This window comes from Helianthus annuus, chromosome 16 (genome assembly GCF_002127325.2).
Source record: "Helianthus annuus cultivar XRQ/B chromosome 16, HanXRQr2.0-SUNRISE, whole genome shotgun sequence".
NCBI lineage: Eukaryota > Viridiplantae > Streptophyta > Magnoliopsida > Asterales > Asteraceae > Helianthus > Helianthus annuus.
Window position 1 is genome coordinate 23,088,554 of NC_035448.2, and position 16,336 is coordinate 23,104,889.

A 16,336-nucleotide genomic window follows, 5' to 3' on the forward strand; every position below is an offset into this window, starting at 1 on the left:
GTCGACGGTATATATCTGGAGTGGGTCATCTTAACGAAAAGTCTTTCTTGCCATGATGATGAAAAACAATTGAACTACAAGAAAAAACATGAGTCGACGAGAAAAGATATCGAAGAGGCTTCATTACCATGGGTGTTATATGCAATAGATCTCACTAAGTCACTATACCATGTAGTCTTAGGCTACTTTCGTGATATATGTCTACGTTAAATTACATGTGTCACATTTCTCTTTGTATAAGTACATGCTTTAACTTTTGATGTAATTTTCATAAATATCAATTGCAGTTGTCTATAAGTAATGTATAATCCCTTTTAGTTAACTATATTCAGGTAAACTCTATTTCTTATTTTATGTATGAGTTTCAAACATAATTATGTAATTACATTTAATATTCATAGAAAGCATATATACTTTTCGAAAAACCACTAACTCACACACTCACTAATTCTACTTTAAAAATTACATTTAATAATCATAGAAAGCATATATATTTTCTGAAAAACCACTAACTCGCACACTTACTAATTCTACTTCTAAATATACACATTTATGTTCACCATGGGACTAGAACCCTCAAATTTATGGAAAAGGACACCTATCCATCACACCTTGCTACTTGGTACTGCTAGACCACAAAGCCTTGGTTAAAAGCTTAGTTAAAATTAAACATCTTTGATAAGTTCGGAGAGAAGTACTAGAATAGAACTAATGTTTGTTTGTTTTCTTTTAATTGTATTTAACTATTTATTATTCAATATTATAAGTCTCATCTTGGTCACATATGTATTGTAAGGTTGTATTATATAACACTTACCACATTTTTTTTGTGTAATGCAAGTGAGGAAAATGTGTATCCAAGCTCGTTTTGAGGTACTAACTTTCAAGTCTCATCTTGTTCAATGGTCGTTTGTTGCGGTTCATAGTTTGTATCGAGTTTTTTTAACTACTTGTTACATATAATAATTTGATGTGTTTTGCAATTCAAGAATTATTTTATACGAAAATGATGTTTGTATCATTGATATGAATATAGTTATTACATAGACAAACAATCAAAACTTACTCATATATCCGAAGTTGTTTCGAATAATTAATAATTTGGTTTTTAGCTTAAACGGCAACAAGTTGTATGATTGTATCTTGAGTATTATTTACGCGTTCAAGTACCTCTTAAGACAAATGTATAAATCATATGATGTCTGTAAATTTGTAATTCTATAAAATGTATTCAATAATCTATTAGTATTTAGCAATATTTCATTTATTCCTTGATGGAAAAAAAAACCAACAAAAAAATATAATCAAAAGGCAATTAAGAGGGATAAAAGGGCATACCCCTCTCCCCTACCCCATAAACAGAACCAAAAGTGCAAAAGTGGGATTCTAGAATTAACATGATGGCATGTGGTTTTTGTGTATCTATCTCATTAAACATCAAATAGTTGACCTCATTGATGAGTTCCTTTGACAAACAATTTCTTGATGATGAATATATACAAATGCCCATTAGTGAGTAGTGACCATAAACAATCCCAAAGTGGCAATGGCTGTCAGGATCATATGCCATAAGTAGCAAGATGCTTGTCATAAGCCTGTTTATTCATAGGAAACAAGATTTTTTATAAAAACATACAATAAACACTAGTATTTTATTTAGAATTTATAACAATATGATTCAATTTGCAATATATGCATATCTCTAGCAAATGTTTGGATAAATATGCAATCTACACACTATAAATTTCTTTTTTTTATAAATATATCAAAAGTTTCAAAAGTTGGTCCAAATATTATAAGATGAACTTTTATTTATAGATATTTATTTAAGTTGGTAAAAGTAATCGACACCTTAAACTCAATCTTTAAGACCGCCCGTAGTGGGGCGTGATTTTTAAAAAAAATTTGAAAAAAAACGCCCTAAAACGCTCCCACCCCATTACATGGGGCGTTATTAGGCGTTATTTTTTGAAAAAAATGTTGCTCGCGTTATAATGAAAACGCCCAAGAACCTGCCATGTTTCCTGCCATGTTTGACTTGAAGGGGCATGTGGCCAATGGGATGTCTCCATTGTTTGACTAGCCTCTTTGCTTTATTATTATTATTATTTTTTTTTCTTCAAATGATTGAATGTGGGTTATTGGTATAATGCCCCACTACGCCACTTTTGCTATAATGCCCAAACACCGACTAGGATGCCACGTGTCGGATAATGCCCCATGATAGGGGCATTATACAAACTTACCACTACACATGGTCTAACAAGTGAATAAAACCCAATATATTAAAATTAAAATTAAAACTAGAACATAAAAGCTAAAAAATCTTAAAATAATGTGTAGATATGCATACGCATTTATTTTGTTGGTTTTTTTTTTTTTTTTGAACGGCCAAGAAAAAATGAAGTTGTTGAGTTGATAGATATCATCATAAATATATTCATAATTAAACCTTTTAAAAAGTATAATATCTTATTCATCTTTTATTTTATTTTTTTAGTATATAATTTTTTTACCGAGTATGTGAAATTATTTCTAAGTATCTATTTTTTTCAGAAATTTAACATAAGTCAACTTTGTATATTTCAAGACACTTGTGACAATTCATGGATACGTACGTTATTTTTCTTTAATATAGATGCAAAGTACGGTTTGACCTGATTATCTTTTATATAAATATACAAAAAAAGACATATATGTGATTATATCTTGCTTCGAACTTTTAATTTATGTTATTTACACAACTAATTCGAAAATATATTTATATAACACATATATATTCCTAGTAAAATCTCATTCATAACAAAGTTATTAGCAACGTAAACCCTTCCATCTAAATCAAAAATGCATTTATATATCATGCTTTTATTAGAATTCATAATCATCCTCTTATACATATTTATAAGCACATCTGTAAAAAAAAAAAGTAAAGAAAAAATTATCGAGTCGGTAGTTTTGACTGATGCAAGTTTTTTTTACGCGTTAGTGTAAATTTTGTACGAATATAAATATTTTTTACGCCTCATGTAAATGTGGTTATACGGCATTTAATTTTTTTTTTTTGCTGAAACAAGTGATTTTTTATGACTTTTGAGAAAAAAAATCGGAAAAACCTTTTGGATAGTCTAGTTCTCATGGTTCTCACAACTCAAGGTGATTCTCATTTTAACTCATCCAAATATATAACCATAAAGTGTCCAAACTATACATTTTTCAAACAAAAAGACTCAAATTTAAAAAGTTTTTGAAAACTTACCGAACTCATAACAATCAAGAAACTGATCAACATGCCATCCCGGCAACGTTTCCGTCAAATACTCTGAAATACTCCCTGTCTGATCCATTTCTCCTTGACTCAAACTATAATTCGAATACGGATAGTTATCGTTAACCGAAGCGCTTCTTTGATCTGCTGAGCTGCCAAAAGCTTTTGTGCTTTCAACAGACCCGTTTGAATTCGATGAAGACGGAGTCTGCTGAAATGAATTATCGTAGCAGGATAACGAAGCCGACAACTTAACTCCCGTTAGTAGAAACCGCGTGTGTTTCTTCGTGTGTTCGCTCGCTTTGTGAATTGGAATGTCGCATTCTCTGCATAAAATCGCTCGGTCTTCTTTGCAAAATAGAAAGGCTCTCCTCTCCTGATTGTTGTTCAAAAACAAATGTAATTCTAATTTAATATAAATAGATATATAGAATATTAGGCAAATTACAGAAGAATAACAGTTAAACGGGTAACAAGCTGCAGTCATTGAAAAATACAGAATTATGCATCGGTTTCAACAAATTTTATTATTTAAAGTTATTTACTATAGATGCAGAATTCTGAATTCTGAATTCTGTTTGATGAAATTGTCTCGTCCTGTCTGGTTTCTTGCCAGCTGGGTTTCTTTTTTTAATAAAATTTTGCCGTTAAAAAAAAATCAGATTCTTTATAAATAAAAGTGTTACAATACCTGACAAATATCGCAGCGAGGGGAGTCTTTGAAAGACGGATGAATGAGCGAGAAACGAAGATGTTTGTTAGCGAGCTTGTTGGCATGGTGGACGCAGTGGTCGCAGGCGGAGCAAAGGGAGGCTTCATCCGCGGTGCAATACACAACGGCCTCGGATTTGTGACAAACGTCGCATTGGATCTTCATGACTAGTGTCAAGTGTGGTGAAGTGGGGTTTGAGGAATTATAAGATGTGATGGCACCTACGATATGAACAAGTGAGTATATATGGAGTGAGAAAGATAGGGGTGGGGGTCACAGCTAAGCTGTTTTATGACTTTATCAGGATTATTGTTGATATAGTTTTGAATGTGTATGAGGTGTAGGGGGTACTAGTGACAAAAATAAAGTGGCAACTTGGATCAAGTGGTGGGGGAGATGAGAGCTTTAATTTTATAAAAAAAGTGCACTTTTATTGGAATAATGATATGATAGAATATATAACTATATCTAGACTAGATTTATATGAACTTTATCTATTTTATATGAACTTTCTAGTAGTCGCTCGCTAGATTTGACAAACGAGCACCTAGCACCTTTATGTTTTAAAGTCTAAGAGGCTGTTTGTTTACCTTTGATGCTTTTAATGGTTCAGACCTTTTACTGGTTCAACATTTAATGGTTCAGACTGTTTGTTTTACAAGCAAATATCTTAATGGTTTAGATATTTGCCTCTGAATGATTAAGACATCTAATCTGAATTGGTCAGACATTTGCCTCTGAATGGTTAAGCATTATACTGAGTCTGAATGGTTAAGACCTCTAATCTGAATTGGTCAGACATTTGCCTCTGAACGGTTAAGCATTATACCAGTTCTTAATGGTTCAGACCTCTTATTGTTTCAGCACTAAATGGTTCAGACCTCTTACTCGTTCAACACTTAACCATTAAGAAGTTGTCAAACAACCCCTAACCGAAGCCCAATCCTAAACCGGTGATTGTAGGGGTGTTGATTGGATATGTTTTTTGGGTTTTAGGCTGTGGGTTGTTATTCGGTTTTTGTCCTTGAAAAGTTTAATTGAAACCCAACCCTAATAACAACCGGTTTAATCGGGTTTTGGGTGTTCGATTACCAAGTCAATCATATTTACAAATTCTATAAAGACAAACAACATAAAATCAAACTAGAAAAATCAAAATATCACCGATATTCTATCATGTGTACATAACTAAATACCTGAACAACAAAAACAAGTTACACTCCGTAGGTGTAGATTAGGTTTGGTATATGGGTTTAAGTTTCGGGTTATTCATGGTTTTTGTTTATGTTTTAAAGTCTAACCGAAGCCCAACCCTAATAACAATCAGGTTAATCAAGTTTCAAGTTTGTTCGGATAGGGGTTTTACATCGTGTACAAATGGGGTCGGGTCAGGTTGATCGGGTACGTTAAATTGACAGGCCTAGGTGATAGGGCATTAGTCCAATGACCTTGTGGTTTAGCGACATTAGAGTTTGCCCTCCACAAATGTGGTGCGGGTTCAAATCCATGCAACTGTGTGTTGATTTGGTGGTATTTTAGAAGTTAAAGCAGTTAGTTATAATAAATTAACCAGTTATTAACGTTTAATGCTCTCACACATCGTAGACACAAAAAGCCTTTCGGTTTTTGTAGTACGTTTAGAGCTAACTTTCTATTTCTTCAGCCTTATAATACTAAAGTTAGGGACGACAATTCTTGACACGACCCGTTAACCCGACCCAAACCTGACACAAAAAACAGGTTTGAATCGACTAACACAACCCGTTTAAAAAAACGTGTTGGGTTTGAGTTGACCCGTATTAAAAACGGGTCGGGTTGACGGGTTCAGGTTGACCCGTATAAAAAACGGGTTGACCCATTAACCCTTTTAACTATTTAGAAAAAAATCTTTTATATATATTTTTTTGTTTTTCCGTTTTTATTTTACATGGTTAGTTATAATAATGTTAATTTTGATACATTTTATTATTTATTTGTCACACTCATACTCATCATTAAACATGTTATTGATAACACGCCTAAAACCCAATAACTCATTTATAAATCATCAACTTATATGACTCATTTCAAAATATGGGTTAAACGGGTCGGGTTCGGGTTGACTCGAATTTATATGGGTCGGTTAGGGTTGAAATCTTTGACCCGAATAATAATATGGGTCGGGTTCGGGTTGAACATTTCAACCCACCAACTCACCAACCCGCAACCCGTCAACCCATCAACCCGACACGATTGACACCCATAACTAAAGCATGTCTCATTATAGGCAAATTGTTACATTTAGACAGGGTGTTGCCAAAAGTGCCATATTTTACATTATGGATTAGGATCAAATACAAAGAACAACATAAATAAGAAGGGTAAGAAGGATTCTAATCCACTGATCTTAGATTTGAAGGGTTGAGATTAATTTCAGAGAAAAGAAAAGAATGGAAGGGCATAAAAGGAATTTAATATTTATTGACTTTCTCTCTGCACATGCAAGTAAACGTCCATAACTTTTTTCATACAACATTTGTTTTTTAAAAAAAAAATCACCATAAAAACACATTGTTTTTTATCTTTAATATGAGTATGATATTGTTATATAAAAATAAAAAAAAATTTCATTTTTACCGGGTTTTCTTTGTATTGTGTTAAAGGTTCTGGTCATTGTGTATTTCAACTGGGTTTTAGTCTTTACATTTTTACTAAGGTTTCTATACATTGTGTTATTATTAAAACTTATAATGCAACGTTAATTTGGCTTATGTCAATTGCGTTCTTATTACAACCTATGACACCATGTATGACACAATGAAGATAGTGTTATATTTGAGTTTTCTATACATTGTGTTATAGGTTCTAGTCATTGTGTGTATTATGCTATCGATTGTGTTTTAATCTTTGTCCATTGTGTTTTTTGTTTTGTTACGCATTGTGTTTTAATCCGTTGTTCATTGTGTTTTATTGTGTTGTCCATTGTGTTTTAGTCTGCTGTCCATTGTATCTTTTATCTGCTGTCATCAATTGTGTTTTTAGTTAATTTAATACTCATTGTGTTTAGTCTGCTATCCATTGTGTCTTCTATCTGTTGTCATCGATTGTGTTTTTGGTCTACTTTCCATTGTGTTTTAAGTTTGATTGTGTTGTAGTCTGCTGTCCATTGTGTCTTTTATCTGCTGTCATCAATTGTGTTTTTAGTTTGATACTCATTGTGTTTAGTCTGATATCCATTGTGTCTTTTATCTGTTGTCATCGATTGTGTTTTTGGTCTACTTTCCATTGTGTTTTTAGTTTAATACTCATTGTGTTTTATGTTATGTACATTGTGTAATACGTAGCTGGGTTTTCTCATTGTGTTTTATGTTATGTCCATTGTGTAATACGCAACTGGGTTTTCGTTTTTTCCTAAATATAAAAATATGGTACTCATATTAAAGATGAAAAGACGCTTGATTTTATGGTATAATTTCTTTTAAAAAACAAATGCCGTATAAAAAAGATATGGACGTTTAAAAAATAGGGGGGAATAGCATGTGACTTGCATGTGCATAATCTTTTATTCTTTTTGACAAAATCACCCTTCCCACTTGATTTCTTTTGGGACACTTGTCACTCTATAGTGCCTTCTTACACTTCTTATTTTTATATTCTACTAGTAGTAAGACCCGTGTGCAAATACGGGAAGTTTTTAGAAAACCATGCATAACACATTTTAATAGAAAGTATAGGTATATAGATATTGTACCAAAACGTGTTATCTACTATAGCTAATAGACAACCATAAAAATAGATCATCGATTAATATATCAATTACATACGACTATTTCCATTCACGTATCCAAAAAAGGGAGTACCCACCTATTGACAATGTAAACTGCTTATAGACATAAGTACATATAAAAGATGTCTAACAACTTAAAAGAATTTGAATACAACTTAAGTTTCAACAAACATTAACTACGAACACACGATCACATGCCTCAACAACTTTCACCAAAGCTCAATCAAGGTTGATCAGGCCTTTGGCTTCCAACAATTCTTTTACTTCAACAGATGATAGGTCTTCAACAGACTTTAGACTTCAGCAGATCTTTGTGTATAACAGTCTTTATAGATCAGCAGACTTTAGAAATCAGCAGATCTTTGTGTATAACAGTGTTTATAGACCAGCAAACTCTGATGAGACTATCCGCTGATGATGCTCAACCACTGATGAGGCTGAGCAGTGCTTTCCATTAAGGTTGATTAGGCCTTTGACTTCAGTAGTACTTTGACTTCAGCAGATGATTGGTCTTCAACAGTCTTTGCATCCAACAGAGTTTTGCATAACATTTTTTATAAAACAATCAGACTTAAGATCATCAGTTGTTGAGTGCCACTGCCATTGGAGGGAAATAATTGTAACACCTCGTAAAATCACGACCAATGATATGTTGACACGGGTACTAAACCCTAATAAAGTCAAACGTTGAATTTGAAGGACTATTTTTGCGAAAAATAAAAAAAACTTTGATTATGGAAGGACTGGAAGTGTTAATATGCTTAGACTAAGCCTCTAAATAAGGCTGGCAATTCTGACACGAACACAATAACACGACACGAACCTACACGAAGTTATCATGTTTCGTGTTTGACCTTAGCATGTTTCGTCTCTAAAACAGGTCGACATGATAAGACCTTAACAGGTTTCGTGTCTAAACAGGTAAAAACCAGTTAACCTGTTAAGACCCGTTAAGTACATGTTAATAATTAAAAATAAAAAAAAATTATATATGGGTGTGGAAATGGGGTCATCAGTCGTGGGACCTAGGATGAATTATACACAAACACATGCGGTTCTTTTTTCACAATCCAAACCCTAATTTTTAAATCTCTCTCACAGACACCACCATTCCCAATTCGGTTCATAGCTTCCCCAATTCGACCATGTTCGTGTCTTAAATAGGCCGTGTTCGTGTCTTAAACAGGTCGTATGATACGTTGGTAATTTTTTCGTGTCTTAACAGGTCGTTTCGTGTAACCTGTTTATTAACAGGTTCGTGTTCGTGTTTCGAAAATCTGACACAATAAGATTTCGTGTCGTGTTCGTGTTTACGTGTTTCGGGTTCGTGTCTTATCGTGTTTGTGTCTTAACAGATAAGGTTGACCCGTTATGCCAGCCCTACCTCTGAATGACGTTACACGATATTCATATTCACAAATGAGCCACTTGTTGATCGAGAGGAGTCGTTTGCATAATTATTTGAAAGTTTGCACGACGAAGGGTTAAAAGCGTCAACATGTTAATTCTTACCTCTGAGTGACCTTTCAACAAACCGAGAACTTCATGATGTGTGTTTATACTCTGGTGAATATCCAATATTGGCCATATAAGGCTTTTATGCCTATAAGTGACGTTACGCGCAACTTTGCAAGTTAAAGGGGTTAAAAGCGTCAATATGTTTAATTATACCTCTGAATGACCTTTTAACAAACCCGAAGCATCGTGATGTTTAATAATACTCTCGAGAATACCTAATATGGATTAGATAGGGCTTTGATGCTAATTAAACAATGATACGCGCAAGTTTGCGCGTTAGAGGGACCAAAAGCGTCAACTTTTAAAACTGCATCTTTTGGTGACCATTTAAGCTAACGGGAGCATCGTAATATTTAAGCTTATGCTCAGGAATACTCATTATGGACCACGAAAAGCTTAGATATCGTTAAACGATATTACGCGCTACTTTGTGCGATTAAGGGACTAAAAGCGACGACTTGCGAAACTACGCCTTTGAGAGGCCTTTTGATTAAACCGGAAACTCCGCTATGCTTGGTCGTACTACCGAATGCGCGTAAGGTTGGCCATTAGAAATTTTCTACCATATTATAACATTTCATAAGAATTTTAACATAATGTACCAAAGACGTCAACTTTGGAAAGTTGTTGTGCATAAACTTATGAGGACCGTTCCTGCCATACCTCAAACTTTATTCTGGACCCGGCGTGGGTCATGAGCCGAGAACCCGTTGGGTTGCACTTCTCGGGCCATCTAAAACAGCGTTTTCAGCTGTTAAAGTTGTTTTTATGTGCGAAATTAAACTCAGGGACCAAAACTGCACATGCAGCAAACTTTCAGAGCTGGGCCGGTATAGGTCGCGGGCCGCGAGCTAATAGATCAGCAGCAACAATAGTTTTGAAGCTGCTGTTTTGGGTTGTTGGTTTGTTCTTCACATATATAAAACCATTAAACTATTACCATGAGCATGTTAACTGATTTAGAAAACCAGATTACACCTGTGATGATCTCATAGCTCCCTCATACACATGGCAAGATCTTAGGGATTATTGAAAACTATAAATAGGTGAAATTTTCTCACATTCAAACTCACACTTTCAATTCAAATCTACTATATCTCTCAATCGAAGAGGATCCTGAACTTTTGGGAACCTCCCTTCAGTCCTAAGGACCATATGTAAGTGTCCTTTCGTGACAAATTTATTTTATTTAGCTTAAAAAGCCGAAAAGTCAAGCGTTTACGATAAATGCTTTGACTTTTAGCTAGACCATAAATGGTCAAGCCATTGTTCGCAACGAACATGGCTACGTGATCGTAATTAGGTAGGTATTAAACCCTCAAAAGGGCACCTCCTAATTATCACGTTTACTTAGTTAATTGTCGGGTCAAAGTAATTAAAATAAAAGTCAAACAGGTCAGTTTTTAAATAAAATTCATAACTGATAATTTAGAAGCTATAAAATCAGTTTTGTCACTTAAATAACTTGGTAAATATTAATTGAACATGTCTAGGCATGTTCAACCCGACAATTCTGAGTTTAGGCTCGGTTTGCAACCGAAAGTCGCAAAAGTAGACTTTTGCTTTGACTTTCAGTTCTGACCTGATTTAGCTTAGTTTAGTTATGTCTTAGGGTTCCTTTGTGACCATATTATATGTTAGTATAACCCTGTGAGGTCATACTACATGGTCCCTTAGAAATCATAGTTCATTTGCATGTTTCCGTTAAATGCTTAAAAATTGACTATTATGCCCTCATGTTATAAAAACGAGATTTTTGAAAATGTGAGAGGATAAAAAGTTTAATACTGACATTTAAACATGCCACAAAAATTTGACATCATTTTCTGATCTCAAACAAAAGTTATGCAAGATATCGTAAAACAAAACATTTTGTTAATTAAATAGCATTTTCAGCATAAATCATATTTAAACCCAATTTTTGGCACCAAACTTGCTACCCACTATTATGATATAATATTTAGGGATTTTTGGAAATTTTTGTCAAATTTTATACTGACCATAACGTAGAGTTCTAGCATGAATTCGGTAATTGACGATAATGCCCTTTTCGTTAATAAAATGAGTTTAACATATGATTTGAATACCAAACCTTTTCCTACTGATATCATATGTTAAATAAAATATTTTAAGCATTAGAGAGTGATCAAAACTTTAGAATTTTATAAACATCTTGAATATCGTCAAATTACCGACTTTTACGCTAATTAGGCGCATAATATGATTTAAAACCATATTTAGTGCCTAAGACTTGTTACCTACTGATTTTAAAAATAAATTTTTATACTTTAACAGTAAGTATAAGTCTTGAACTCAGATTTCCAAATTTGACCTTAAAAGCAGATGTGAAATGACCAAAATGCCCCCTACGTGCATAGTTTGGCCATAAATGATAAACCTCACATATGTATGATATCTTACTGACGTAACTTGATAAAATAAATATTTTTACTGAATATTTTAGTCCAGAACCTCAGTTTTCTATTAAACCTCTTTTATAAACTTTAAAATGACCAAAATACCCTTTCGGGGCTTAAATTGGTTTTAAATTCGTTTTGGGCATAATTGAAGATATCCTACTGATATCACAACATATTTTAAGCATAATAACTTATGGAACTTGTACATGACTCATCCGGTTACCCGTTATGCTTATACGCATTCAGTACGGTTTATGTAACAAGTTTGCATAAATTAGCCGAAACGGGTCAAACCTTATCATTTTTACTTCAAAATCCAGAATGCATTTAGTTTACCCATAATATACAAGTCTTCATACTTGTTGTGTCTAAATTACGTTCCATTCCGGTCATCGCTTAATCTAGCGTCTCGTGCCGTAAACTTTTCTTTAAAACTAACCAGCCTAAGTTACAACTTAAATAAGACCCGTCAGGAAATCTAAAAGGATAATAAAACATTCGTTCCAGATTAGGAGCCCAGTAAAAGCTACCTACACTTGCTGAATAGAATATACGGCTGAGACTAAAATTACATTTCTAAGCTCAGGTAAATACTTTTAACTTATTTTCCCTTATACGAGCTTGGGGTACGGTAAATTATTACCGCTTGGTCGGGTATTGAATATTTAATCGATTGGTGGTTAAATCATTAAGATAACCCGTTTTAATCTGTTTTGTTTGATACAAAGCCTTTGGGGGGTTAATGACCGTGTCCTGGATATCCTCGGCTCATTCATTAGAAATGGCCACGACTTAAGCACGGGGTGTAGGCATACACCTGACAGTTGCGTATGTAAAACGGTATCTCACTCGTGAGGAAACTTCTTGTGGGCCTATACTAGTGGTGTGTCTATTAATCTTGTCCCGGCTCTTCTAACTAGGCCTTGAACGGACCACAAACATGTAAATCTACATACAAGATTATTTTATATAATTGTCCCAAGTTATAAAATAATTTTTGTGCCTTGTGCATTCAAATCAATTTTTATAAACGTTTTCAAAAGAGTCAGTTAATTGTATTTATGAAAACCGGTGTTCGTAATCGTGTAACTTGATGTTTTTACATAAGTTTTAATTCCGAATAGCCTACTCTTAATTAAAAATGTGTTTTGCAGGTTTGATGGAGTTTAAGGAGCTTTTTGGGAGCTTTACGAGTCACCGGGATGAAAACTGGACAACCCGGACATGTTACGGATCAAACGGGAGTGTAAGACGGAAAAACGAATAAGTGGTGCTGGAGAGGCCGTCGCCAACGGGTGTGAGGCCGTCCTGGACGGGCTCTAGAAAGACCCGTCGTCACCATTTGCGTGTATACAACGGTTTAGGCCGTCAGCTGGTTTTCAGATTTTGAGAGGCCGTCGCCGACGGGGTCAGGGCCGTCGGCGACGGGCCTTAGATTTCTGAAATGCGAATTTCGTTGATTTGGGTGTTGGGAACGATTTCAATTGGTTCTTGGGGGCCATTAACTCATAAGTTACACTTCATATGAGTTTGAATCTTCATCCTTGGAGCCATTCTCACCTACCACTTCACTTCCATTCCATCTCTAACACTAAGCTTGAACTGAATCATCGAGAAGGATCATCATCATTCATCAATCATTCCATTAAACCCTAATCACCCATTCATCCATATCCATTGAACCTCTCACCATTATAAACCCTAATCCTCTTCATTTCATCATCCTTCAAGCTTCAAGATGATCTCAATCAAGTTGCAAGCATCCGGTGATCAAGTTTCATCAACTATGAGCGGCTAATCACCTTGGTTTCACCCCGGTGTAGGTAGTTGTTTAATCTAGGGTTTTGAATTGTTTCTTGATTCAACTTTATGACAAATTGTGTTGATTTTTGAAACCATTGACAATAGTTTACATTTGTTTCGTATTCGTAAATTGCCGACGATTATAAAGTTATGACTTTGCGAAATGGTTATGTGTAGTTATGCGTTGTCATGGTTAGGTTTTACTTGTGTTGATTACAAAGTGCATTCTTGTCCATTTTTCGAAACGTTGATAGTTATTGGCACCTAAGTCACGGTACACTAAATCTGTTAATCATATACAATTGAGTTGGATCTAAAACTTGTAGAAATCCTAGGTTGGCAATTACCAAAACCGAGTGTGAACCCTTCTTCTAATTATTGTTTAGTAATCAAGTTTTCTTGCAATCGTTAATTATTAGTTGTTAATCAATTTAACCAATTTCATTAGTTTAAATTCACATCTTTTCAATTAAATAAAAATACAAAAAGATTCTAGCAAGCTTCATAATTTGTGACACTTTTTAATAATTCAATCGAATCCACTCACAAACCACATACTCTTCGTGGTTCGACCCCTTGCTACCACTAGCTATTGTTAAGGGTAAATAGGGCTTATAAATATTATCTTTGACCGGAGCGCGACACTCCGATCAAATTTTAGCGCCATTGCCGGGGAGGGCGTGCGCTTTGTGTTTGGATATTGTTTGAATTGCGTGATTATCTGTTTAATTTGCATAATTTCTTTTCTTGTACTTTGTCTTTTTCTTTGTTACGCGGTGTGTGTTACTTGTTCAGGTTACAAGTAGTGCATGCATACGCGGAACTCCGGGAGGACTTCACCGTTAGTCTACGAACCAGAAATCGAAAAAGTTGCAAGAAGGAATTTTGCAAGCCGGTTGGAGGCAACACTTGCTTCTAACCAAGTCACCCAAACACCACAACTCACACCATCCATTGAAACCGATTCAATGGCAAATCAAAACTCAATCCCGCCCAAAACGTTCAACCTATACCTCAAGAGCAACCAGGTGGTAATAACAACTCTAGACCACCCACACCACCTTTCCGAAACCAAAATCCCAACAACACCCAAAGAACACCCCAACAACAAAACCTTCACCGACAAAATTCCTTACCCATTCACCTTGATGACCGGAATGTTAATTCCGACCGTAGAGGCAATCGAGATCGTGGCAATCCCGCGAACGAAGACCTATTCTTTAATATAGATGATTTGAGAAACGCTATCCCTGATGATGAGCCGTTTAGTGTTCCCTGTTACCAATCGCCGGAACATGTGAGTGTTCACACGGAATATTCGGATGATGGGGGTAACTATGATGATCGGGTTGATGATGAAGATTGGGGGTATGTGAATCGGGATAAAATTTACAATGCAAGAGGGTTTGATGATGAAGAGTTTGGTTATCAAAATGCCAATTGTGTGGGGGAATGATAACTATGGGTACAGGAATATGAGAAATGACAGTTGCGAAAACAACCGCCAACCACGAAACAACATCCAAAGGAACCGGAATGATGGGTTTTACAACAACAATAACAACAACAATGCTAACCCTAACCGGATTCCTCGTTTCGTGGGAGGAGGTAATCAAGGAGGTAATCAAAGAGGTAATCAAGGTGGAAACCGAAGAGGTGATAGAAGGGATAATCGAAGGCCGGTGGATCAAGAAGTTCACGGTCCACAACGTCGTCAACAACCTCCGTGGGGAGTGAATGACCGTTTTCGACCGGTGGTTACAGATAATGACTCTCCAATAGTTTGCGAAAGAAGGATGTTCGATTGCAAGCCCCACTACATCAACATACTTCCCCATTTCAATGGGAGATCTAATGACGAACCATACACCCATTTGGCGGAGTTTTCGTCTATATGTAGCACCATCGGGGGGCATAATTTTACGTTGGAGGAGGTCAAGCTTTGATTATTTCAGTTTTCGCTAAAAGATAAGGCGAAACAATGGTTTCTTACACTTCCGGCGAATAGTATTCGGACATGGGGTGAGGTGCAACAAGTTTTTCTTGATGAATACTATTCGATGGCGAAGACCGATGACGCTAGAGATGAAATTAGGTCTTTTCGCCAACTATCGAGTGAACCGTTGCATGAAGCATTCACAAGGTACAAGGAATTGATTCGAAAGTGCCCACACCATCAAATTGAAAAGTTGGAGTTGGTTAAATGTTTTGTAAGAGGCTTAGACGATGAGATATGGAATCGCCTTGAGTCAACGAGCAACGGAACCCTATTGAGCAATCATGAAGATGATGATTGGGAATTTCTCGAGAGGATGAGTAAGCGGTCGAAGGCAAAGGAGTCGGCCGATAGAGCTAAAAAACATCCCGTTTCCCGATCACTTCCCGATGTTGACTCCAATTCTATGGATCGGATTTCTACTCTAGAACGGGAGTTGGATCGTATGAAGAAGAAGGAGGTGAATGCGGTTCAATTTGCGGTGTGTGAAGATTGTGGGGAGATTGACCGATCAATGTCAAACAGGATTGGGTGACTACACCGAAGAGGTAACCAAGTGTTCGGTGATAGAAAGAACAATGATATGAATTCGAATACTTATCATCCCGGATTGAGAAACCATCCCAACTTCCGATATGGGAATGCGGCGAATTAAATGAACCCGAACTTTCAACCGGGTAACCAAAGCGGGTCATCATATCAAAATCGCCAAGGCGGTAAACAAGGGGGTTACCAACGTAATTACAATCAAGGGTACCAAGGTCAGGACAATAATTACCAAGGTGGGTACCAAAGGAATTACAATAATCAAGGCGGTAATGGAAGCGGGTCGAATAATCAAACCGGTGGTGATGAT

The 16,336-nt window shown here is 35.6% G+C and overlaps 1 protein-coding gene across 2 annotated transcripts; it reads right to left on the reverse strand.

Moving 5' to 3' along the window:
* Positions 1–1,315: 1,315 nt before the first annotated feature.
* LOC110917684 (B-box zinc finger protein 20) lies at positions 1,316–4,269 on the reverse strand. Of its 2 annotated transcripts, XM_022162154.2 has the most exons (3): positions 3,957–4,267; positions 3,257–3,641; positions 1,316–1,595 (listed from the first exon to the last, which is right to left on the reverse strand). In XM_022162154.2, exons 1-3 carry the CDS (start codon positions 4,140–4,142, stop codon positions 1,588–1,590), a joined length of 579 nt encoding a protein of 192 aa, XP_022017846.1. In that variant the 5' UTR covers positions 4,143–4,267; the 3' UTR covers positions 1,316–1,587. The 2 variants fall into 2 exon arrangements, with proteins under 2 accessions (XP_022017846.1, XP_035841995.1); XM_035986102.1 differs by lacking the exon at positions 1,316–1,595 and having other exon boundaries at positions 3,219–3,641; positions 3,957–4,269.
* Positions 4,270–16,336: the final 12,067 nt, after the last annotated feature.

Coding starts and splice junctions, on each gene's coding strand:
- LOC110917684 (XM_035986102.1), bottom strand. CDS start 4,142: ATGAAGATCCAATGCGACGTTTGTCACAAATCCGAGGCCGTTGTGTAT. Junction 3,642..3,956: donor CTCGCTGCGATATTTGTCAG/GTATTGTAACAC, acceptor AACAACAATCAG/GAGAGGAGAGCCTTTCTATT.